At 38.5% G+C, this 24,523-nt stretch overlaps 1 protein-coding gene across 3 annotated transcripts in view; it reads left to right on the top strand.

The window, feature by feature from the left end:
• ADAM23 (ADAM metallopeptidase domain 23) overlaps positions 1–24,523 on the top strand; it is a 170,953-nt gene that overhangs the window by 77,570 nt on the left and 68,860 nt on the right. For all 3 annotated transcript variants that reach the window (XM_008259040.4, XM_002712550.6, XM_089329978.1), the window contains exons 4-7: positions 6,642–6,705; positions 17,384–17,466; positions 18,525–18,588; positions 23,787–23,859. In XM_008259040.4, coding sequence (XP_008257262.4) covers positions 6,642–6,705; positions 17,384–17,466; positions 18,525–18,588; positions 23,787–23,859 — 284 coding nt within the window. The remainder of the gene's footprint in view (positions 1–6,641; positions 6,706–17,383; positions 17,467–18,524; positions 18,589–23,786; positions 23,860–24,523) is intronic.

Below are 24,523 nucleotides of genomic sequence, written 5' to 3'. Positions count from 1 at the left end.
TGAAACTTATGTTAGTTCTTAGTGAATTTGCCACCTTGGCTCACATGCAGTTAATGTTAGAATTTCCACCAGGCTCTAAAAAATGTCTAGCTTTAAGATTAAACTAAAAATAGCCCCTCAGAAAGACCTAAATAGAATAGTCTCTCCATTTTTCTGTGTCAGTCTCTCTGGGATATGGCTGCTTCTGGAATCTTATAAAGGTTTGCTTTTCATCCAAACACTGAGAGGCACTTTGTGAATGTGAGTAAAATTTAAGGCCATTTAGCGAAAATTGTCTGGCTGGAAGATAAAAAGCCGTTTATAGAAATTGTCTGAAACTCTGATTTATAGATCTATTGTTCCGCATTTTCTACCACCAGTGATTTGTATTTATTACTGTATGTTATATAAACATTGACACAGAAGAAACCTGTCTGTGTATAAATTATTTATGATGACTTTTCAGAAACATATTTAGAACATTAAGTGCAGATAATTAATGATCTAAGTAGTTTTTAAAGGGTAAGTATTTAGTTTTACTCTTATGAAAAATGTTTACACCCTGCAATTATACTGAAGTGGATTAAAATACTTATGTCTAATTGCTATTTTATACATGTCTTTCAAAGTAGCATAGTTATCATCCAGTTTGCTTATTGTAAGAAACTTTCCTAGGATGGATAGTTATTGTCTTGTGATAGTTACTGTCTATGATAAAGCGTTCGGTAGATTCTTAGGTGTTTGTTTTAGTGGCAATTAAGTGATGCTTCGGTGGTTGGTTTGATTTTTTGCAAATTAATTAAATAGGTTGGTGTTAGCACAGATGTACTTTTAGCAGATAGGGATTAGGTCTCAGGTCTATGTAAGTTTTTTTGTTAAATGTTAACTTAATCTGTAGAAAAATGTATCACTTTAATATCTTGGAAGTTTGAAGTACATAGAAATATGTAGCATTAGAAAAAATATGAACAACTCTTCATAGCATATAAATAACACAAATGGAGCTGTTCTTTCAACACCTTCTAGAAAGATTGGCCTGAAGTCATCCCTGTACCTATAGCCGATTACTGACAAACATGTACCAAAGAGACGGGATGTGTGCGTTAACAATTTCTAGGCTTCAGCTTGGTGCTATGTATGCAGAGTGAAAGATAACAGTCATACTGACAGTCACGATTTGAGACTTGGAGTTTCTGTAGCTATCCTGTAATGCACTTCCTGGTTTATATAAGGAACAAAACCAGCTCTACAGTTTTGGGGACTTAGCTCTGAGGTCACAGAGGCCATCAGCTCCTGGGTCCCTCTTAGTTGAGTCATTCTTTCATGACTGAGAATGGGACAGTGCGCTACAGGAGAAAAGCCCAATTTGTAATAAACTGCACTGAGTCTGGAAGTCCACACGAGTTAGAAGAATTCCCCTTTCCAAAGAAGCTACAAACTAACAAACAAAAAAAGCAAAAAATGGACTTTTTTCCAGTAAATTCTATACTATTTTGAGTTCTGTTATCTTGTTACTGTTTTGAAATGGTACATAATTTGAGAGAATAAAAATGTCTTTAGTTGGGGAAATTAGTTATGCTTTAGGTAAATTGTAACATTTTTTTTAAAAAAATTGAAGGCCCAGGGAATAATTTGAAAAATAGAATTATTTATTAGGGCGTAGCAATAGAGAGAGAGAGATAGACAGACAGACAGAAATGGCACCCATCTGATGGTTCATTTCCCAAATGTAAGCAACATCTGGGCTTGGGCTGGGGTCCAAGCTGTCTCTCAGGGTCTGCGTAGACCAGAAGCTGGAACCAGGAATCAAACTCAGGCACTTTGATATGGCAGATAGGCATCTTACCACTAGGCCAATCACCTGCCCCAGACCATTGATTCTTATTGCAGACTATTTTTAGAGTATTTAAAGAAAAATTTAGGTGAAAATTAGTCTTTGATCTCTGTTAATTATTTTTAAAATTCTCTCTTTTTTTTTTTCCTTTTCATTCAGTCTCAGCCATTAATTGAATGAGTAAAGGAAAGTTAAAGTACAGGTTTTCATATGTGGAAAGTCCCCTTCTTCATGTCTTTGCTCGTTTCTTGCTGTTCTGTCCTGCTGCTAATGTTAATTACTTTGCTGATGGCTCTAATTGACCCAGTAAGAGGACTGTAGCTCTGTTCAGCCAGGGCTTACCTGATGCTCTGGACTAGAAGGCATTGTTCGCTTTCAGCTTTTAGAAATAGCCTTCCAAGTCCTGAGATCCTGTCCTAGAGTGCCCTTCCCTTTGCAGCTTCCAATACCTTGCCTGTGTACTGTCTGGTTCCAAACTTGCCTCTCCAGCATCCTCTCCCTTCTCACTGATGCCCTGGCCAAGCTGCAGTTCCCCTGAATATGCCGCCCTGCCTTTTCCTGGCTCCTGTGTTTGTACACATTGGTTCTTGTCTGCAGGATCTGTCCTTTCTTGCCTACATTTCCTTGCCCTAATTCTGTCATGGAAACTGCACAAGCCCAGCTTCTTCACTAAAGTTTCATCAGATTAGCTGAAATTAATGTCCCCTTTTAGGAGCTGCTTGATGCTTTATTGTTTGTGCTGTTACTGTAATGCTGTCTTGTCTTTTTTAGCTATGAGATTATAATCACCTTGAGAGTGGGGACTGGGTTTATTTCTCTTTCTGTCCTCAACCCCTCCTTCCATCATGAACACCCTCTGGTGCTCAGGCAGTATCCATCTCATTGAGTTGAAGGAGATGCAAACAGTGCGCTGCCCAGTGCACTGTGCGTGGCTGCTGTTGATATTGTGAATGTCTCTGATTCTTTTGCCTTTCCTGGAGCTGAAATAGTTATCAGTTCCCTTATTAATGGAGGTATACTTCTTTTCATTAAAAAATATAGCTTTTACCTTGGCTTCTCATTAAAAAGGCAATATACATTTATTGTAAAAACTTTAGGAAACAGGCAAGTACAAGGAAGAAAAATTGACTGTTGCAGGTTCTATAGGAAGCAATAGCTGTGGTTAGATTTTGGAGTATATCATTTCAGAAGGTTTTCTATTTGTGAATATTTATATAAACACACACTTAAAATTTACCAACCATAGTATTCTCTCATTTCTTTTTTTTGTTGAGTGATGTTGAAAACATCTTCCCAAATGTCTGTAAAAGTTCATATAAAGCTAGTTAAGATATGCCTCTGTATGTGTATAGTGTGACTGTATGTGTGTGTGTGTGTGTGTGTGTGTGTGTGTATGTGTTCTGTTTGCTCACATTTTTATTGGGTTGTGTGTTTTTATTTGGTTTTGGGTTTTAAAAGCTCCTGACGTTAAGGATAGTCATGCCTTGTTTTTCATATATTTGGCAATTATTTCTTCTAAATTTTCCTTGACATTTTTATGGTATCTTTTTATTATTCACAAAGTTGAAACATATTTAATGTATTATCTATTTTTATGACTTCTGGTTTTAATATAGCACTTATAAGGCTTCTCTCTAATATTCAATTTGTACTTTTATAGTAAATTTGTTGCTTTATTTTAAAACATATGTAACTTAAATGCTTATATCAGTAGTTGGTTATGAGATGTGATTGAGTGATTTAACTTTCTTTTCCCAAATGTTTACTCACTTGTCCCAAACATATTTATTGTTTCTTTTCTTAAAGATTTAAAATGGCATTATTACTATATAGTAATTTTTTAAAGGGATTAATTTTATTTATTTATGAGTCAGAATTACAGAGGGAGAGAGGGAGAGAGAGCGAGAAAGCACTTCCCTCAGCTGGTTTACTCCCCAGATGGCTGCAACATTCTGGGCTGAGTCAGGTAGAAGCCAGGAGCTTCTTCCGGGTCTCCAACGTGGGTGCAGGGGCCCAAGCACTGGGCCATCCTCCACTGCTTTCCCTGGCACATTAGCAGGGAGGGAGCTGGATCGAAGTGGAACAGCCAGTGCTCATACGTGATGCTGCTTCAGCTGCAGATGGCAGCTTAACCCTCTGTGCCACAGTGCTGGCCCCTATAAATTAAACTTTTGATATCAACTTGAAAGCTTCTCTGGACTTTTTTTTTTTTTTTTGTCAGGCGGAGTGGACAGTGAGAGAGAGAGACAGAGAGAAAGGTCTTCCTTTTGCCATTGGTTCACCCTCCAATGGCCTCCGCGGCCAGCACGCTACAGCTGGCGCACCGCGCTGATCCAATGGCAGGAGCCAGGAGCCAGGTGCTTTTCCTGGTCTCCCATGGGGTGCAGGACCCAAGCACCTGGGCCATCCTCCACTGCACTCCCTGGCCACAGCAGAGAGCTGGCCTGGAAGAGGGGCAACCAGGACAGAATCCGGCACCCCGACTGGGACCGGGACTAGAACCTGGTGTGCCGGCGCCGCTAGGCGGAGGATTAGCCTGGTGAGCCGCGGCGCCGGCCCACTTTTCTGGACTTTCTGTTCTGCCCTTCAGTTGTCTATCTAATGAGATCACCATTGTAAAATTTTAGTTACTGTGCTAGTGCCTTTTTGTTACTCCTTTAAAAAAATATTTGGGCTAGTCTTCTGCATTTTTTACTTTAAGATGAATTTTCAAATGATTTTCTTATGTTAAAAATCTTTCTGAGATGTTATTTGGAATTACATTAGAACTGTTGAATTGGGTGAGGTTAAAAGACATCTTCATAACACTAATGTTTTCCTGGAGAATCAGGGACTATGATTCATGTACTCATGACTTCTGTGTTTCTCATGAGGACTGGCAGTTTATTTTAGAGTCACATATCCTCACATTCATTTAAACCCAAGTTTATTCTTCATTATTTTTATATGTTTTAGAGATATGCCAGGGGTCTTCAACATTTTCATGAAAAATGGGATTAAAAGATAAGTTTATTTTGATGCAAAAATTGGAAATCTATGTATATTAAAAAGTGTGTGTGCAAATTGTTGGAATATTTACTTAGTATAAAGTTGATCTTCTATGTATAAAGTTAATTGAAAATGAATGTAATGAAGAATGGGACTAGAAATGGGAGAGAGAGGAGGAGGGGTGGGAGGGCAGGTATGGGTGGAAGAATAACTATATTCCTAAAGTTGTACTTACGAAATTTGTACTCATTAAATAAAAGGTTTCTTTGGAAAAAAAGTTAATGAAGAAATGTGTATTGTAAAAAACTGCATGGATTTTACATAGTAAGAAAACAAACTTATCTTTTAATTCCATTTTTTAATTTTTAAAATATGTGTATATATGTATATATATTTTTAAAATATTTATGTATTTATTTGAGAGGTAGTGTGACAGAGACTGGGGGAGGAGAGAGAGAGAGAGAATCTTACATCCACTTCTTCACTCCCCAAATGGCTGTGACACCCAGCTCAATAAACTTCAGTGAAGTTTGTGCATCGAAGCATTTCAGTCATATGTAATTGAGTTCAAAATTTACCATCTTTATCTGGATTCAGTTTTCCTAATGTTTAAAATTTATTTTTGTTTCATGACATATGGGGGTAAAAGTAAATTGTAAAAGTGACCACAATTGTATTATTGAGGAATCACATAATTACTGCTGATTGGCAGAGACATTGGTAGCCACAACTAGCAATGTGTTAGCTACTTCATAGAGTCTGGCTTTATGGGGCAGGAAATTAAATGTATTTCATTTTTATTTAGTTGAAGATTTCTCTATTGGAAGGGAACTCTGCATTGGCTATTATTCTCTGATCCAGAGGTACAGATTGCCTGTTCCTGCTCAGCTGGGAGGAACTGAGAGCGTGTGTGTGGTGGGGCTGGGAACTCATAGTTAGCTAATAAAATCTTGCTTTTCTTTCCTGGTATTTTTTTTATTACCTTGAGATGGTATGTTGTAATTACCATCTTAAATCATGTGAGAAAAACTGAAAACACATCATTAACAAATAATATTCCCAAATCAAATCAGTTTGGTGCTGGTCTCCAAAAGAGAATACATTGAAGTCTTGCTTGTCTGTTTTGTTTGTCCATCATCAGGAAATTCTATGATTTCAACAATACTTCAAGACTTGTAGCATTAATCCACTTTCAGGGAGATTATAAGCAATATTTTAGGGTACACATTTGCACTGGTTTAGCTTAATTTCAGTGTTAGGGGATTGCATTCTTCAGTCTCGTTTGTTCCAGCACAGGGGATACAGCAGATGTTGGTGGATATTTAACCTGTCAGCAGCCTTCTAAGTGGTAGGCGTTAGGCCAGGTACTGGGGACCCGGTGATGAGTGACAAGCAGTTTCAAAGAAAGACTGACTGTGGTCAGACAGAACAGAAGGATGGAGCTGTGTGCAGTTCTTCCTGTCTGCTCTTCCTCAGTGATGACATTTTATAAAATTCCGATTATTTATGGTGTGGTCGTGGGACTGTTATAGGGTCATTTCCTTTGGTTACTTGCCTTTTAGTATGTTCCAGGTTAATTAGAATATCAATCTGGTGTTCTAGCATGTATAAAAGGATCACCTTTAAATTGTCTGTGTCTTGTCTCTTTTATTGGCAGATTAAGGAATGGTTTGTTATTGCATTCTGTCAGAGATTCTTCATGATAACCTGTTTTTTACTGTCTGGAAAACTGAAGCCATTTTTGGATTCCATGTCCCTCACATCTGTTTATTGAGCTGACTGTTATTAAAGCTCTGAGTGTCTTATACACAGGCATAACACTGTTTTGTTTTCTTTGTAGTGGTTTGCTGTCTTCTGACTATGTGGAGATTCACTATGAAAATGGGAAACCACAGTATTCAAAGGTATGGTTGACAACGTGTGGAAATCCTGTACTATGACTATATTTACCCTACAGCTGATTAACACACACCTACAGTGCATTGTGTTAATATCTATCTCACTTAAATCACCTGTGCTCTTACAAGGGTTCTCTTTTCAGTGGGGAGAAATTGATTAAAATTTAAAATGTTGGAGATGACATTAGAGGTCCTATACAATCAGTACTAGGCGTGATTATTGTTTTGGTTACTCATGCAATATCTGATATGATGGTATGAAGAGTGTATAGTTCCATATTCACCCCTGAAAGTGGTAGATAAAGAAGAGCCAGGTATCTGGGGTTAGGATTTGAATTGTGACTGGATGGGCTATTAGAATGACAAGTGCAAGTGACTTTGGTGGCCAAGAAGGACCAAGGACATGAAGGGGAAGTAGGAGTCAGGGACTGCTTTCCTTTCTAACCTGCACAACAATTCCATGAGGTTGATACTATTATTATTCCTATCATTCAAAAGGAAAGCTGAGGCAAAGAAAGGGCAAACAAACCTGCCTAAGACGACTGACTGCACATTGTAGTACAGAGGTAATTGGGTGTTTGAGTTGGTTTAGATTATAGCAAGAGAGACATTACTTGTGGCCTCAATCAGGCTGGGTAAAAATTCCAGAAATGGCAACAGAAAGAAACTCTGATTTTTAGGTAGGCAGCAGAGTGTCCTGAAACTGAACAATGTTCATGAATACCCCAGGAAGTGGGGGAGGGGACAGGGAAACAAAACAAAGTGGGGAAATGTCAGGGGTTAGTTTTCTCCCCTCCATTGCTAGCAGTTGTCAGCATAAAGGAGTACTTTTCGTGTGTCAAGGTGAGTTGTGCAGAATAAGAACGGAGATTTCCAGTCTGTTAGCCTCGCAATGAATATTTACAGGTGGCCTTAACTGTAAGTCCACTCAGGGTGCATGGCATTTGGAGGGTTTATACCTGTCCAATTAACACTGGGCACCTTTGTAATATGGTGTGTATTTCAGCCTTTGACTCTTATGGCACCAATGAAGAATTTTCATAAATTATTCTTACTGTTTGTCAGTTCTTGCTGTAGGCTGCATCTTGGGGCTTGGTGAATCTCCCAAAAAGTTAGTGCTGTGAAAGTGAGCAGAGATGCTAAATCGAGTACAGGAATGGTGCTCCCTGGCATTTGTACAAACCAGAGCTTCTGTCAGCTGTGCCGGTGCCCCAAGCACTGCGGATGCTGACTCATGAGCTTGCCGGGAGGAGACAAGGCTGCTTGGGAACTTTATAGACTCAGCAGATGAGCACCTTGGCAGGCTGCAGTAACCGGATCCAAACCTCTCACCCTGAAGTTCAGCCCATTTTTTTAAGAAGCAGAACAGCTAACTGGCCTCTGGAGGTCATTTGAGGTGCCTAAAGTAGTCCTTGTCATTACTAAGAAGCACCAAATCTCACAGTGCTTACAACTGAAATTTAAAACAAAGGATATTTCAACTCTGGAAGAGAAGCTGTGTTCACTGCAGCTGATTGTTGTCTTCATTGCTTTTTTCTCATTTAAGATCCATTTTCTTGAAATAGCTATTATGCCCAAACTTACTTGCTTCATAGATTATGAATTAAAGGTAACAGTCTGTTTCTTGTTGTGCTCATATATATATATATATATATACCCTCTCCCAGGAAACCAAGATGATGTGATACACACCATTTCATAGCAGGATTTTAAAAATGTAACAGTGTTATAAACATTTTATCATGCATTAAAAAAATCTTCTAAACTTTTATCTTAAAAAATTGTATAATTGGCCGGCGCCGCAGCTCACTTGGCTAATCCCCAACCTGCGGCACCGGCACCCCGGAGTCTAGTCCTGGTTGGGGCACCGGATTCTGTCCTGGTTGCTCCTCTTCCAGTCCAGCTCTCTGCTATGGTCCAGGAGTGCAGTGGAGGATGTCCCAAGTCCTTGGGCCCTGCACCTGCATGGGAGACCAGGAGAAGCACCTGGCTCCTGGCTTTGGATCGGCGCAGCGCGTTGGCCGTAGCAGTCATCTGGGGGGTGAACCAACGGAAAAGGAAGACCATTCTCTCTGTCTCTTTTTCTCACTGTCTAACTCTGCCTGTCAAAAAATTGTATAATATTCCTTGCCATTATTTGTTATAGTCTCTTTTTCATTTTTATTTTTTTAACTTTTATTTAATAAATATAAATTTTCAAAGTACAGCTTTTGGATTACAGTGGCTTTTCCCCCCCCCATAACTTCCCTCCCACCCGCAACCCTCCCATCTCCTGCTCCCTCTCCCATCCCATTCACATCAGGATTCATTTTCAATTATCTCTATATACAGAAGATCAATTTAGTATATACTGAGTAAAGATTTCAACAGTTTGTACCCACTCAGAAACACAAAGTGTAAAATACTGTTTGAGTACTAGTTATAGCATTAATTCATATTGTACAACACATTAAGGACAGAGATCCTACATGGGGGTAAGTGCACAGTGACTCCTGTTGTTGATGTAACAATTAACACTCTTGTTTAAGGTGTCAATGATCACCTGAGGCTCTTGTCATGAGCTGCCAAGGCTATGGAAGCCTCTTGAGTTCGCCAACTCTGATCTTATTTAGACATGGCCATAGTCAAAGTGGAAGTTCTCTCCTTCCTTCAGAGAAAGGTACCTCCTTCTTTGATGGACCATTCTTTCCACTGGGATCTCACTCACAGAGATATTTCATTTAGGGTTTTTGTTTTTTGTTTTTATTTTTTTTGCCAGAATGTCTTGGCTTTCCCTGCCTGTAATACTCTCATGGGCTTTTTAGCCAGATCTGAATGCCTTAAGGGCTAATTCTGAGGCCAGAATGCTGTTTAGGACATCTGCCATTCTATGAGTCTGCTGTGTATCCCGCTTTCCATGTTGGATCGTTCTCTCCTTTTTAATTCTATCAGTTAGTATTAGTAGACGTTACTCTTGTTTATGTGATCCCTTTGTGTTATAGTGTCTTTTTTTAAAAAAAAATTTTGACAGGCAGAGTTAGACAATGAGAGAGAGAGACACAGAGAGAGTTATAGACAGTGAGAGAGAGACAGAGAGAGAGGTCTTCCTTCTGTTGGTTCACTCCCCTAATGACTTCCACAGCTGGCGCATGCCGATCTGAAGCCAGGAGCTGGGTGCAGGGACCCAAGCACTTGGGCCATCCTCCACTGCCCTTCCGGCCACAGCAGAGAGCTAGACTGGAAGAGGAACAACCGGGACTAGTACCCAGCACCCGAACCCGGACTAGAACCTGGGGTGCCGGCGCCGCAGGCGGAGGATTAGCCAAGTGAGCCATGGCGCCGGCCGTGTTATAATCGCTTTTAAAACCCCCTAGTAATAAACATTTATTAGATTTTCCTCCATCTTTCACTATGCAAATAACTTGAAAGAAAAACTTTCCAGATACATTTTTTTGAACACATGCTTATTAATTACTTAAGGACTAATTCTGAGAATGTGATTTTCTGGGTCAAAGAGTTGACACATTTTTTAAAAAGGTTTTTGATATATGTTGACCGTTTTTATTTTTATATTTATTTATTTGAAAGAGTTACAGAGAGAGGAGAGGCATGCATGTGTGTTTGCTCAGAGAGAGAGAGAGAGAGAGAGAGAGCGCTCCCTCCTATCTGTTGGTTTACTCTCCAAATGGCCATATCAGCCAGGCTTGGGCCAGGCTGAAGCCAGGAGCTAGGAGTATCATCCAGGTTTCCCAGGTGGGGTGTAGGGACCCAAACACTTGGACTATTTTCTGCTGCTTCCCAGGCACATTAGCAGAGAGCTGGATCAGAAGTGGAGCCACTGGAACAGGAACCGGTGCCCACATGAGATGCCAGTGTTGCAGGTGGCAGTGCTCTGCCCCAGTGCTGGCACCCTGGTGATTTTTTCTTTTGAAAATTTATATGTATTTACACTCTTACGTCCATTACATATATACATTTAAAAACATTGTTTAACTTTTCCAAGATTACCTTCCATTTTGCTTAAGAAAATCTTTTTACAATGTATTAAGAAAGGAAATTAATATATAAGAGTGACTGACTGTTTTGTTAATGTATTATAGAAATGTTCATCCAAATACCTCAAGCTATTTAGAAAAAAGTCCACACACACACAAATGTATGCACATACACAGTATTATTTACGTCACTAGAGAAGAACAAAGTCACAATCAGTTTGGCTTTGAAGTGATATGCAAATAGAACATTAGTAGTATTCTGGGAATTAGTTTCAAACAAAATGATGAATCCACTTTTGAAGGTTTTCTATTTTTTTCTCCGTTGCTAAAACCTAGCGAGGGAGAAATTGTACTTCTAGCTAAGAAGAGATTATGTCTTGTCTTTTCCTTTTATTGACTGAGGGTTTCTTTCCATGTAAAATGAATACAGGACTATAGGGGTAAAAAAGTTTAAATGTAATGTGGGTGCTAAGTATCAGTTGACACATTTGAAAGAAGCTTTGTTCTGCACTTGGCTGAGCAATGGCTTTTATTAGAGTTCCTATCTCAGCGCTTTGCACCTAATATGCAATAGGACAACTTTGTTGATTCTTTTTTATATTTTTTTAAACTTTTATTTAATAAATATAGATTTCCAAAGTACAGCTTTTGGATTACAGTGGCTCCCCCCGCCCATAACTTCCCTCCCACCCGCAACCCTCCCATCTCCTGCTCCCTCTCCCATCCCATTCACATCAGGATTCATTTTCAATTATCTCTATATACAGAAGATCAATTTAGTATATACTAAGTAAAGATTTCATCAGTTTGTACCCACACAGAAACGCAAAGTGTAAAGTACTGTTTGAGTACTAGTTATACTGTTAATTCACATAGTACAACACATTAAGGACAGAAATCCTACATGGGGGTAAGTGCACAGTGACTCCTGTTGTTGATGTAACAATTGACACTCTTGTTTAAGGTGTCAGTGATCACCCGAGGCTCTTGTCATGAGTTGCCAAGTCTATGTCTTTTTTACAAATTTAAAGCTAACTTATTTATTTTCTTCTTTTCTTTTGTTTAAACCAGTTAATTGGTACATAATTTATAAACTATAAAATGTATAATTTAATTTTTATATTTATAGAATATTTAATATAAAAATGTGTATCAACATAATCTAATTTTAGAAGATTTTCAGCACCCCACAAAGAAAACCAAACCTGTTGTCATTTACTCTCATAGTTAGCCACTAATCTACTATCTGCTTCAATTTACCTATTCTGGAGATAAGTGAAATCATGTAATATGTGGTGTTTTCTGAATGCTTCATTTTTTCCAGTTATATTACAAGACAAATGAAAAATGGGAATTATATATATATATGAATATTTAAGTTGCACAAAGCATCTTACTTCGATCTGTTTCATAAACTGTGAAGCAGTCACCACACTTAAGCTAAATAACACATCCATCACCTCACATAGTTATTGTTTTTGTGGTTAGAATGTTTAAGATTTATGCTGTTAGCAAATTTCAAGTGCATGATACAGTATTGTTAACTCTGGTCATCATGCTGATATCCAGAACTCATTCATCTTCCAAAACTGAGATGTTGTACCCTTTGACCGACATCTCATCAGCCCCTAGCAATCTCCATTTTCCTCTTTCCTTCTGAGTTTAACTATTTTGGGTTATGTATATAAGTGAGATCATGTGATATTTGTCTTCCTGAGCCTTGCTAATTTCACTTAGCATAATGTCCTCCAGGTAATTTCATGCTGTTGCAATTGGCAGGATTTCTTTCTTTTTTAAATACTAAAATTATTATGATATATGTATATGTATATACACACACACACACACTTGTGTATAAGGTATTTTCTAGTCGTTCAGTTACCAGTGGGTTTCTTTAAAAAGTTGCTTACCATTGGAATAGTAAAAAAATGAAGTAACAATAGGCAAAACAGAACTTCCCACTGTCAGCAACTTATATTAGATTCGTGATTATCAGTTATTTAAATTTTGAGCTTAAAGTTGAAATTATTATTGTTAATCTTTCAAAATATTGTCCTGCTTGATAATATTATGAGTACATTACAGACTATGAAAGAAGCATGGGGTTACCAAATGCCCCCAATGGAATCAAGAGAACAGACAATGCTGGCTCCTCACAAAGCTATTTTAGGTTTGAATGGTATAATTTATATGAACTATTAAAAATTTATATAGCATTGGTACAGCCAAACTGTTCTAATACTTTATTAATTAAAGTACCACAGGAACATTTTTCCCCCATTGGATTTAATGAAAGTAAATAATTAAACTGGTATTGGGGTCTCAAGTTTCCCAATTCTCTGAAATTATTTTATTAATTTCCTTATTCTGCAGTATTCACATCAAGGCATATGCATCCAATTATGAATACTTTTCTTCTATTTCCCCTTTTCTGCTAGCCTACGGATTTTAAAAATAGATTGGCATGCCCTGCTAGTTGATAAATTTGAATTATTTAAAGATGTGAATGTAGAGTAACAGTTTGAATATAGCATCACAGTTTTTATTATTGTATTCAGAATCTAGATATCATAATATACACGTTTCTTAGCTTAAGGCCTATGTATTAATTTTTAGATGTTTGCCTGACCTTTAGGAATCAATGGAAAATATCAGTTCTTTGTCATCATGTATGTTCAGGTTTCCGGAAAAATCTTAATAACTGATGGATGGAGCATTACTGAAGCAGATGAGATAATTAATTAAACCGAGACAAAAGTGGGACAATTAAAAAAAAGTCAATGAAAACCATAGGTTTCCTGCTGTTTCCTCATCACAGGTCTATACTAAATCAGAAACTGCCAAGTTGCTGATAGTAGTTAATATAACTACAAAATTTAGATGGTAAACTTTCTTATTATAAACATTGGAGACTGGATAATACCTCAAATCTCATTTTAGGTCTAGAAAATATGATGATCCACATTCAAAAACACAGAGAACTCAGTCCCTTCAGATACTATCCTATCTTTATTCAAAGAGGTACCAATGACCTTGATGGTGCGCATCAACCTTCAGTCTCCAATGCAAGTGAAAGCTTAAATCTAAGAAAGCACTTGGAAATATTTATAGGGAAAAGGAGAATATTTTTAGTAAAATCTGGAAATAGCTTTTCTTAGAAAGGTCAAGTAAATATGATGGAATTTGCTCTACATTTACTTCTAATAATCACTTGACTTGAAATAGATTTTTGGTGTGATTTGGAGTACTAAAGAATGAGTCTGATGAAATTTAATGTTACCTGTGGTTATTTTTATAATGTGAATAGTCTGAATTTAATTGTGAATCTTGACCTCAGTATTGATTCTCAAGCTTCTGAAATATGTGATGTCATTTGTTCTTATAAATTCTAGAGTTGAATATGCAAATAGAAATTGGCATAACACATACATCAATATTTACACAAAAGTTTGCTATTTGGGAACAGAAAAGCAATCCTTTATTTTATCCATATGTGTATAATATATGTGGATGTGTATATGTGTATATATATATATAAATATGCTTATAGGTAAGGGTTATTTAATTCTGTTCCCTCCCAGGAACCAACTCACATGTAAGGGAGAAGAAAAAGATATGAATCCACAAGTATGAAGATAGGGGAAGAGAAAACAGTAGATGAGAGATCCATAAAATTTCAAGAGATAGAAAGCAGTTAGATGAGAGTAACTGTCCCAGATTTTACCTTTTCTGCTCTGCCAAGTTCTGTTGAGGGGAAACCAAGGAAATGCAGGCCAACTCATATAACTTAACCCAGAGTAGCGGAGGAACTGAAACAGAAAGGTTGGTTGAAAGTGTATCTGGAGAGTGGTTGAATTCCTGACTTATTCCCCACCCCATATAGCCAGTTGGCTATCTCTTTCCTAGTCTAGTAGAGAAGTGAGTTATGGGTAAAAATGGAAAGGGAGAAAGTATCAGAGAAATCATAATAACAAATAGCCTCCCAGGCCTGAAGTGCATGGTTTTCCTGAATACAAGGTATAACAGAGTGTCTGGGCAAAAGGAACAAAGACCTACACCAGCATGCATCCTGGGTGTTCATTAAAATGGGGCTGCATAAAATTTCCTGAAGTGTACTTGAAGGGGGAAGAACATATTTTATAGAAAACATCTAACATTAGAATATTATCCAACACATAACAGCAACATTAGACACTGGATGACTGTGCACATTGCCTTTAAAATGCTGAGGAAAAATCAGTTCTCTACCCATTCAAATTAAGGGTCCAGTGTGAAGGCTGAAAAAGAAATTTCATTCATGCAAATTCTAACCAAATTTATCTTTCATGAATACTTTTTCAGGGAAGTAATGGAGAATCTGTGCCTCCAAAAAAGGATAGCAGTGATCCAAGAATGGAGATGATATGGGACCTAAGATCCCATAGAGAAGGAGGGCAAAGGGAACTCTGGGACTAATGCTACAGACAAGTGGATGGCCATTGTGCATGGGCCTAGAGAGCAGCTGGGTGGACTGAAGCATGAGGCAGAAGGGAAATGAGAGGAGTGTCTCCTGGAGAAAAGTAGGCACCACAGTTATGTGATTCATTGGACCCTCTTGAGAGGGGCTTTAGAGTCCTCTCAAATAATAGGAGTAGACAAGTACTCACTGCATGGAAAAATAAGGAAATAACTCAGGATCACCAGCATTCAGGAAAATGCAAATCAAAACCATGATGAGGTTTCACCTCACTCCAGTTAGAATGGCTTTCATACAGAAATGAACAAATTACAAATGTTGGCGAGAATGTGTGGAAAAAGGCATCCTGGTCCACTGTTGGTGGGAATGTAAACTGGTACAGCCACTATGGAAGACAGTATGGAGATACCTCAGAAATCTGAATATAGACCTACCATATGACCCAGCCATCCCACTCCTGGGAATTTACCCAAACCAAAAGAAATCAGTGTATGAAAGAGTTATCTGTACCCCCATGTTCATTGCAGCACAATTCACAAGAGCTAAGAATGGAGTCAAGAAATTATGGTATATATATACTATGGAGTACTGCTCAGCTGTAAAAAAAAAAAATAAATGAAATCCTGTCTTTTGCAACAAGATGATGGCAACTGGAAACCATTATACTTAGTGAAATAAGTCAGTCCCCAAAAGATAGATACCATATGTTTTTCCTGATGCAAGGTAATCAACAGAGTACCTGAAATGCTATGTATTGGACTGAAATGGACATTTAGAATTTCCATGATTGCTTATAGCTTTTGTCTCTTCCATTGAGGAACAGTGTTTTTGTTTTGTTTTGTTTTCTTTCCTTTCTTTTCATGCTGTTTGTTGAACTCTTTTACTTAGAGTAGGGATAACTATATGATCATTAAGTATACTGAAAATAAACCATTGTGAATATTAAGAGTGGGAATTCGAGAGGAAGGGAGAGGAAGGGCTAGAGCATGGGCAGGAGGGAGGGTGGGGGGGAAGTGCCACTATGTTCCTCAATCTGTATATATGAAATACATGAAACTTGTATAACTTAAATTAAAAAAATACAAAAAAGATTCAGGTGCTGTAGAAACATGATTATTTTCTAAGTGAGGGAGCTTGCAGGTTATGCTCTCTATTTCTAAAACTTATCCACTGTGAATGAACTGGTTTGGAACCACTGCAAATATTGGAAGGCTAAGATTGTTTTCTGAAGCATGTATTTATGACATTAATTAAACAGAGAATACAAGATGCTACTGGCAAAAAAAGAGAAGTAACTACTACTAATGCTTAACATGTATCCATCTATGTATTTTCCTATGTATTTGTGTGTGAATGTATTTCTGTGGGGTCTGCAAAAGTCTGTGGAAAATTTGTGTTATGAAAAAATTACACCTGGATTTCTTAACTTTTACACCAAATAAATGTATCTTAATTCTAAAAGAAAAATAAGGAAATCAGAAAATGGAGCAAGTAAGAAATGTAACAGTGGTGGGATACCTGTGAACTGTATTGGCATTTTCACATTATAAACATTATTGATCTCATCCAAGACTGGTTTTGTGTGTTCGAATGTATTGCGGCCAGAAAAATGTTCAGTGCTCTAGATTAAGAAGATAATTTCCAAGGTAGAATAAGTCAGGACTTAGCAGTATACATATTCTATTAAAATGCTTAGATAAACCCCAGCATCAACAGCTAACAGGGGAAATGGTTGCTCTGTGGAGGTAGGGAGGGAGAAAGGAAACCACTGTGTATTTTAAAATGTAGTAATTTACAGTTCGTATTTTGCTTTGAAAACTAAGTTCAAGTGCTGTTTCTGAAAATGCAAAAAAAAACTAATTTAAAAAGATAAGAAAGTAAATACTCAGTTTATGTATCATTTTATATAAAAACAATTATGAACAACACCTTAAAGTTCTCTTGTGCAGCGATCTTTACTGCATATCAACATCTGGTAGGGACAACCCCTGTAAGACAAGTTTGAGAGATGTGTGTGTTTTATCATTCCTTTTAAAGCCTTTTCTCCTGCCCTCAATGCACACCTACTTGTTATAGAAAATCTGAAAAACTGCCTGGTCTTGTTTGTGATTTCATAAAGGAGGAGTTTCTAGGTTTATCAGTACACACTGCAAACACATTCCCATCCTTGCATTGCTTTTTGCTTGATAGAAGCATCCAAAGAGAGACCATGACGTGGGAAACACAATCAATTAAATCTTCTTCTGCTTTGTAGGGTGGAGAGCACTGTTACTACCATGGGAGCATCAGAGGTGTCAAAGACTCCAAGGTGGCGCTGTCTACCTGCAATGGACTTCAGTACGTGGGAACCTCACGGATCCTCCTGCCCTCCAAGCTGGCTTTCTTCCAATCACCCTTTCCAGTTTTTCCTTCACCAATATTTATTTGTGACTCTTCTGTACCAGTCCCATGTTAGGGATTGGGTATGGAGTGGTGCACAGGAGGACAAAGTCCCTGCTCTCTTTAACACTTCGGTTGCAAGAGATTCAGAGAGTAAACAGATGATTACACTGATTAATATTGAATTTCCATTTTGGGGGGTGCTTACTCTAGAAGAGAAAGATGAGGGTTTATAGGGTGACCAAACTGGTCCACAAAGGTTTCCTGACAGCTGATCAGTTAGATTAGCTTAGAGATGAAGCAGACTAGCCAGACAAGGGTCAGGTAACAGGAGAGGAGCTCATGAATTGGCTCAGAGGCGAGCTCTAAAAATATAACCGTTAGTCACCTTTTAGAGCTGAACAGAGCAGCACCTTGTGTACAGATCTAGTTTTGGCCTTGTGCAGATCTTGAAATTCTTCTTTTTACCCTTAATAAACAAAATTCTGTGTATTTCAAAAGTATGTGTGATTCATATGAAACAAATCATACTGCTTGAAGGAAATTCACAACTGACAAACATAAAGGTACTTCTTCTGGTTTTTGCCTCTTCAGAATCAGATGGCTTTAGATTATTCTTATACATGAAGACCCTGTCTGTTTTCTTACAGATGGTACTGGATTTGCATAGTTACAAATTTATACTGGTTGTACATGGTTCTGGAATTATAACCTGAGGTACTACTGTCTCATGAATAGTCCTGGCCCAGCGTAGTCTTCTGATTTGTCCAGTTATTTTCAAAGGTTGATTGTATCAGATATAATTTGTATGCACTTAGTGTATACTCTTAAACTTCGTGTAATTGGTGTGCTATGTTGGTCATAGGATCTCATATAGACGTGTAAGTTTCATTTGGGGCAGTATAATGGTGTTCCGCTGTACTCCTTGTAAAGACACAGTAACAAAACTAACTTGCTGTTTCCTACCATTGGCTGTATTTGCTAATCCTTTCCTTGTGTGGTTTCTTATGCTACAGTGGTATGTTTGAAGATAGTACCTTTGTGTATATGATAGAGCCACTGGAACTGATTCATGATGAGGTGAGTCTGACTGAGACATCCCTTTCTTTATGGTATTTAACTCTTCTAGCATCTTTGCCTTTAAGCAGGAAAGAGAAAAAAAAAATACAGTAGTCCCTAACCATGGTTTCAGTAACACACAGACAAAAAAATTAAGTGGAAAATCCCAGAAGTAACCAGAGAGACCATGTTTGTGTATCTTGTGGTCTAAGTATTCCATTTTATTACCAGTGATTGTTAATCTCTTAGTGGCCCAATGTATAAATTCAACTCTATCATAGATATGTACGTGTAGGAAAAAACATAGTTTATGTAGGGTTTGGTACTGTCATTGGTTTTTTGTTTGTTTGTTTTTTGGCAGGCAGAGTGGACAGTGAGAGAGAGAGACAGAGAGAAAGGTCTTCCTTTTTTTCCGTTGGTTCACCCCTCCAATGGCCGCCGCGACTGGTGCGCTGTGGCCGGCGTGCCGCGCTGATCCGAAGCCAGGAGCCAGGTGCCTCTCCTGGTCTCCCATGCAGGCACAGGGCCCAAGGACTTGGGCCGTCCTCCACTGCACACCCGGGGTACAGCAGAGAGCTGGACAGGAAGAGGAGCAACCGGGACAGAATCTGGTGCCCCAACCGGGACTAGAACCCGGGGTGCTGGCACTGCAGGCGGAGGATTAGCCTACTGAGCTGTGGCGCCGGCCCACTGTCATTGGTTTTAGGAATTCACTGGGCTTCTAGAACATATCCCTGGTGGATAAGGGCGGGGGGTCTACTGAATTTATTTCAAAGTACTTATACATGCTATCTTATTTTAAACTTAGAGTTGTACCATGAATTTTGAAGTTCAAGCTGCACATGCCAGGTCCATCAAACCCAGGTTTTCTGAAGTGAAGGCCAGTTGTTTCCCATCCATGGGGAGAGCAGAGAGATCATTGTGCATTCTAGGAACCAAATTCTGCTCTATTAAACTAGTCTTCCTTTTCAGTGTCTTCAGATAATTGTGTGACTGTACATATGTAGTTAACTTTTCTAGGCCTAAGACTCTTTAGTGGGGAAATTTGTAGTCTGAAATATAATTACATGATATAGTGTCTATTTTCTGTAGAGATAGGAAAGAAAACACTGTTTAGTCATACACAGGCCATGAAAAGAAATCACCTAGACAGGAAATCACAATGTTCAATTGGATTGTTTGCTAATGGACTGCAACCAAACATAAAATCCAATATATATTAATCAAATATTGTACCAAGGATTTACTAAAGGACGGTACTATTTTAGGTGCTGAGATATGTTAGTGACAAAAAAGCCTGAGCCTAATGGAGCTTTAAGTTTCCAGGACCAATGGAAATACACAGAGTGCATAAGTATGTATGGTGTATTAAGTATCGATACATGCAGAGGAGAAAAAGTGAAGCAAGGCAGATGGAGAGGAGAGTCAAGATTTTATACACCCTGTCCAGGGAAGGCCCCGCAGAGAAGATGAGCTTGGAATAAAGACCTTAAGGAAACAGAGCTGGAAGAACATTCCAGGGGCAAAACACACAAAGGCCTTGAAGCTTAGGTGGGCCCAGTGTATTCCAGGATCTTTGGGGGACCTGGCTAGGCTGGAGAGGAGTGAACAGGGGGAGAGTGGTGGGTGATGAAGCCAGGAGAGGTAACAGCAGGGAAGTCAGATCCATCAAAAGAACTGCTAATGCTAAACGATGTAAACTAAGAGCAACAAAAGATAGGAGTGGGAGTTTGGCACAGTGGTTCATATGACACTTGGGATGCCTGCATCCCATATGCGAGTGTCTGAGTTTGAATCTCAGATCTGCTTCCAATTCCAGCTTCCTACCAACCTTAGAGGCAGGAAGTAATGGTTCAAGAGCTTAGGTACCTGGCAATCTTGTAGGATACATGGATTGAGTTCCTGGCCCCCAGCTTTCACCTGGCCCAACCCCGGTTGTTGGGGGCATTTGGAGAGTGAACCAGCTCATGGGAGATCTCTGTCTATTTCTCTACCTTTCAAATAAAATGAAAGTAAATAAATAATTTTTTAAAGATGTATTCATTTATTTGAAAGAGTTACACCGAGAGAGAAGGAGAGGCAGAGAGAGAGAGAGAGAGGTCTTCCATCTGCTGGTTCACTCCCCAGTTGGCCGCCACGGCTGGACCTGGCCGATCTGAAGCCAGGAGCCAGGAGCCTCTTCCAGGTCTCCCACATGGATGCAGGGACCCAAGGACTTGGGTCATCCTCCACTGCTTTCCCAGGCCATAGCAGAGAGCCAGATTGGAAGTGGAGCATCCGGGTCTCGAACTGGCACCCACATGGGATGCCGGCACTGCAGGTGGCGGCTTTACCCGCTATGCCACGGTGCCGGCCCCGATAATAAAAAATTTTAAAAAGAATTTCTAGTGAGAAAATTATATTTTGAGATTACTAAAGTTGAAATATATGATGAGAAACAAAAAATATTTTTCTCTTTAATGATTTCAAATTTAGGTAAAATAAATTTTATAACATAATATTTAGGCTATTGATAATAATAGTTTAACAGATGAACATTTTACCTAGCTGTAGCAATGTATGTGTGAATATTGGATAAATATAAAATTTGATATAGTAAAGGAAATTTAAATTATAAATGGTTCATATTTGAATTCATGCTTATGAGTTCTTAAATAGTAATTATAAAAGTTACCAGGTAATGCAGGCAAATCAACTTAGGTGAAGACATTTTGATTAAGTAAAATCTTTTTCCTTTACTCACTGTTAGGTAGGTAACTTGCATGCAGCAAAATTATTTTAGTCATTCAGAAAAATATTTGATTCTGATTTCTGGTTTTGGTTAATGGCCTTGTTACCACCATCCCCCACCAAATCCCAAGGGGCAAAAGAAAAAATCCAAGCCTGAGAGGTTTTTTAAAATGTTTATTTTCATCTACTTGAAAGGCAGGGTGATAGACAGAGTGAGAGATTTCGTTCATCAGCTGGCTCACTCCCCAAATGCCTGCAGTAGTGGGATCAGGAACTCCATCTGGGTCTCTCCTGTGGGTGCCAGGAAGTCAAGCACTTGAGCAACTGCTGTTTCCCTGGGTGCACTAGCAGGAACCCAGGTCAGAAGTGGAGGTGCCAGGGCTTGAACTGGCACTCTGATATGGGATGCAGGTGTCCAGGTACTGGCTCAACCCTCTGCACCACCAAGTCTGCTCCCTGAGAGTTTTTTAAAGTGTAAACAAGCTAATTTTGCAATGCACCCCATTAGAGCAATTTTGCAGATTCAGAGAATGAATGAACATATGTGACAGTGTTTGTTAAACTGTTGACAAGATTTATAAACTATCACTATCGTAGTGTTTAGCAAACATTTTGCATCGTTGCACCCATGAGCATGGTGTTCAGGGGCTGATTGTCTCTTCTTGTCTGCCTTCCTTCCTCTTGCCTACCTTAGTTTGTGTAACAGTTTGTTTTCATCCTCCCTGTGAGGGAAAGGAGCAGTGCTTGAAGCTTTAAATTAGTTTTGAAAACTGTGTTGCTGATTCAGTTGTGAGTGTCATTATTTTAGGTATCTTTTCACCTGAATTAAGAGCCTAATATAATTGAATTTTGAGGGGGAGTTTAATTATTATTAATTTTAACATGCTTAATGACCAGTTAAGTAGTAAGGATTAAGGATAGGGTACTTCTTTTTTTTTTTTTTTTAAGATTATTTATTTATTTATTTATTTGAGAGGTAGAGTTACAGACAGTGAGAGGGAGAGACAGAGAGAAAGGTCTTCCTTCCGTTGGTTCACTCCCCAAATAGCCGCAGTGGCTGGAGCCATGCTGATCCGAAGCCAAGAGCCAGGAGCTTCTTCCAGGTCTCCCATGCAGGTGCAGGGTCCCAAGGACCTGGGCCATCTTCTACTGCTTTCCCAGGCCATAGCAGAGAGCTGGATTGGAAGAGGAGCAGTTGGGACTAGAACGGGTGCCCATGTGGGATGCTGGCCCCGCAGGCGGAGGATTAACCTACTGCGCCACGGCACTGGCCCCAGGATAGGATATTTCTAATGAGAATTCATGTTCTCTCTGATAAAAATTAGTAGTAAAACTTTTAATTGTCTTTTATAGAATCTATTAAGCAGAATTATTTTATAGTTATTTTTATGATTATAAAACTAATACATTATAGGAAGAGAAAGGCAGAGACACATAGAGTGATCTCCCATCTGTTGGTTCACCCCCCAAAAGCCTACCACAGCCAGGGCTGGTCCAGGCCAAAGGCAGGAGCCTGTTAGCAGGGATCCAACTACTTGAGCTGACACTGACTGCCTAGCAGGATGCATATTAGCAGGAAGCTGGATTCAGCAGTGGAGCTGGGACTCAAACTCAGGCACTCTGATATGGGATGTGGGTGTCCCAAGCAGTGTCTTAACTACCAGACCAAATAACCTTCCCTGTTTCAGTTTTTCATTGATACATTCTAATGTATATTTCTAAATAAGTTAGGTCAATATTTTAGCATACATTAACTCAATAATATATCTCAGAATTTTAATGTCTTTATTTATAAAATGGAGATAAATTGTGTACTGTATGAGGTTCTTATAACAAATAAAAATTGGGTAATGTGTATGTGAACATTACCTGGCACACAACTATGCACTTAGCAATGGGAGTAATAGGAATAATAGTAATGGTAATAGGACATTCCTAAAAGGACAATCTCTAAGGCAAAGAATATGAGTATTTTCAGGATAGTTGTTAGACATTGCTAAATTTCTCTCTCAAACTATGTTAGCAATTTACTCCCACCAGTCATGTATGTGAGTGCTTTTTGACTGTAATTAATTGTGGGTATCATAACTTTTAAACCTTTGTCAATTTGGTAGCAAAAGTTGGTATTTCATTAAAAATTTGCATTTTAAAAGGAGTAGTAAAGTGCTCAGCATTTTTCATTTTTTAAAAATACTCACCAGCTTTCTGGGTTTATTTCTTTCTTGTGAATTTCCTATTCATGGCTTTAAGAAAGTTAAGGTTGAGGAGTAGTTAATATAACTGTGCTTTTATCTAAATTGTGGCAATTGTATGATGCTCTATTTAAAATTAAAATTTCAATGAGACATGCTTTTCATTTTTGATAGCTAAAAAAAATTGAAATAAATGTTTCCACTTTAGGAAGAACATTAGAGAAAGTTCTAACACTATTCAATAGAGGCTCATTCACATCTTGCTTTTTTCATTGCCTATAATTGTTTTTGTTGCAGAAAAGTGCTGGTCGACCACATGTAATCCAGAAAATCAGGGCGGGACAATATTCTAAACAAATGAAGAATCTCAGTAAGTTTTAATTAGAGTGGCCATCATAGTTAATGTAGTAGGAGCTGTGACTTGGTGGAACTTGAAAGATACAAAGGCTTATTGGGGAATGTAGTGGAGTGAGCACTGTGTCTGGCTATGGAGTGAACTGTGGCTTTCGTGAAAAGAGGCATGGAGAATTGTTTGAATGGAAAGACTGAATCATGAAGTCCAGAAGCAAAGCCATGTTAGGAACTGAACCAGATTTAGCAGAGGGATTTACAGCAAGTTTCATCTTAAATTTTCCTGACGGCTTGATGCTCTTTAGCCAGCTTGCATCACTTCCCTCTCAGGCTCTGCTCCTGAAGCATCTTAAGTAAGCTAATGTCGGCAAAAGCTTCTTTGGGATTATTGAGTGTATGATATTATGCTGTCTATGAATGCCAAGCATCTTCAATAATTTATGCAAAAATGAATGCCATATTTTAAGTTCTAAAATGAATTAAACAAGTAGAATTCTCTTAAATTTTCAGATGTTGTCAAGGTTGTAGGTCAAATAGGCATCCTGTAATGAATCTTGGATAGCTCATTATGTTTGGGAGATAATTACTTGTTTGTGTGACCATGGGAGTGTGAAATATTTAATGATCAGTGTACTTTTTTCACTTTGGTTTATCTTGTTCTTGAGAAGACATATTATCAATGC

The sequence above is a fragment of the Oryctolagus cuniculus genome, chromosome 3, assembly GCF_051225735.1.
Source record: "Oryctolagus cuniculus isolate XC-2025 breed Fujian yellow rabbit chromosome 3, ASM5122573v1, whole genome shotgun sequence".
Taxonomy (NCBI): Eukaryota; Metazoa; Chordata; class Mammalia; order Lagomorpha; family Leporidae; genus Oryctolagus; species Oryctolagus cuniculus.
The sequence above is the reverse complement of the archived record's forward strand: the minus strand, read 5'-3'. Positions and strand labels throughout refer to the sequence as shown.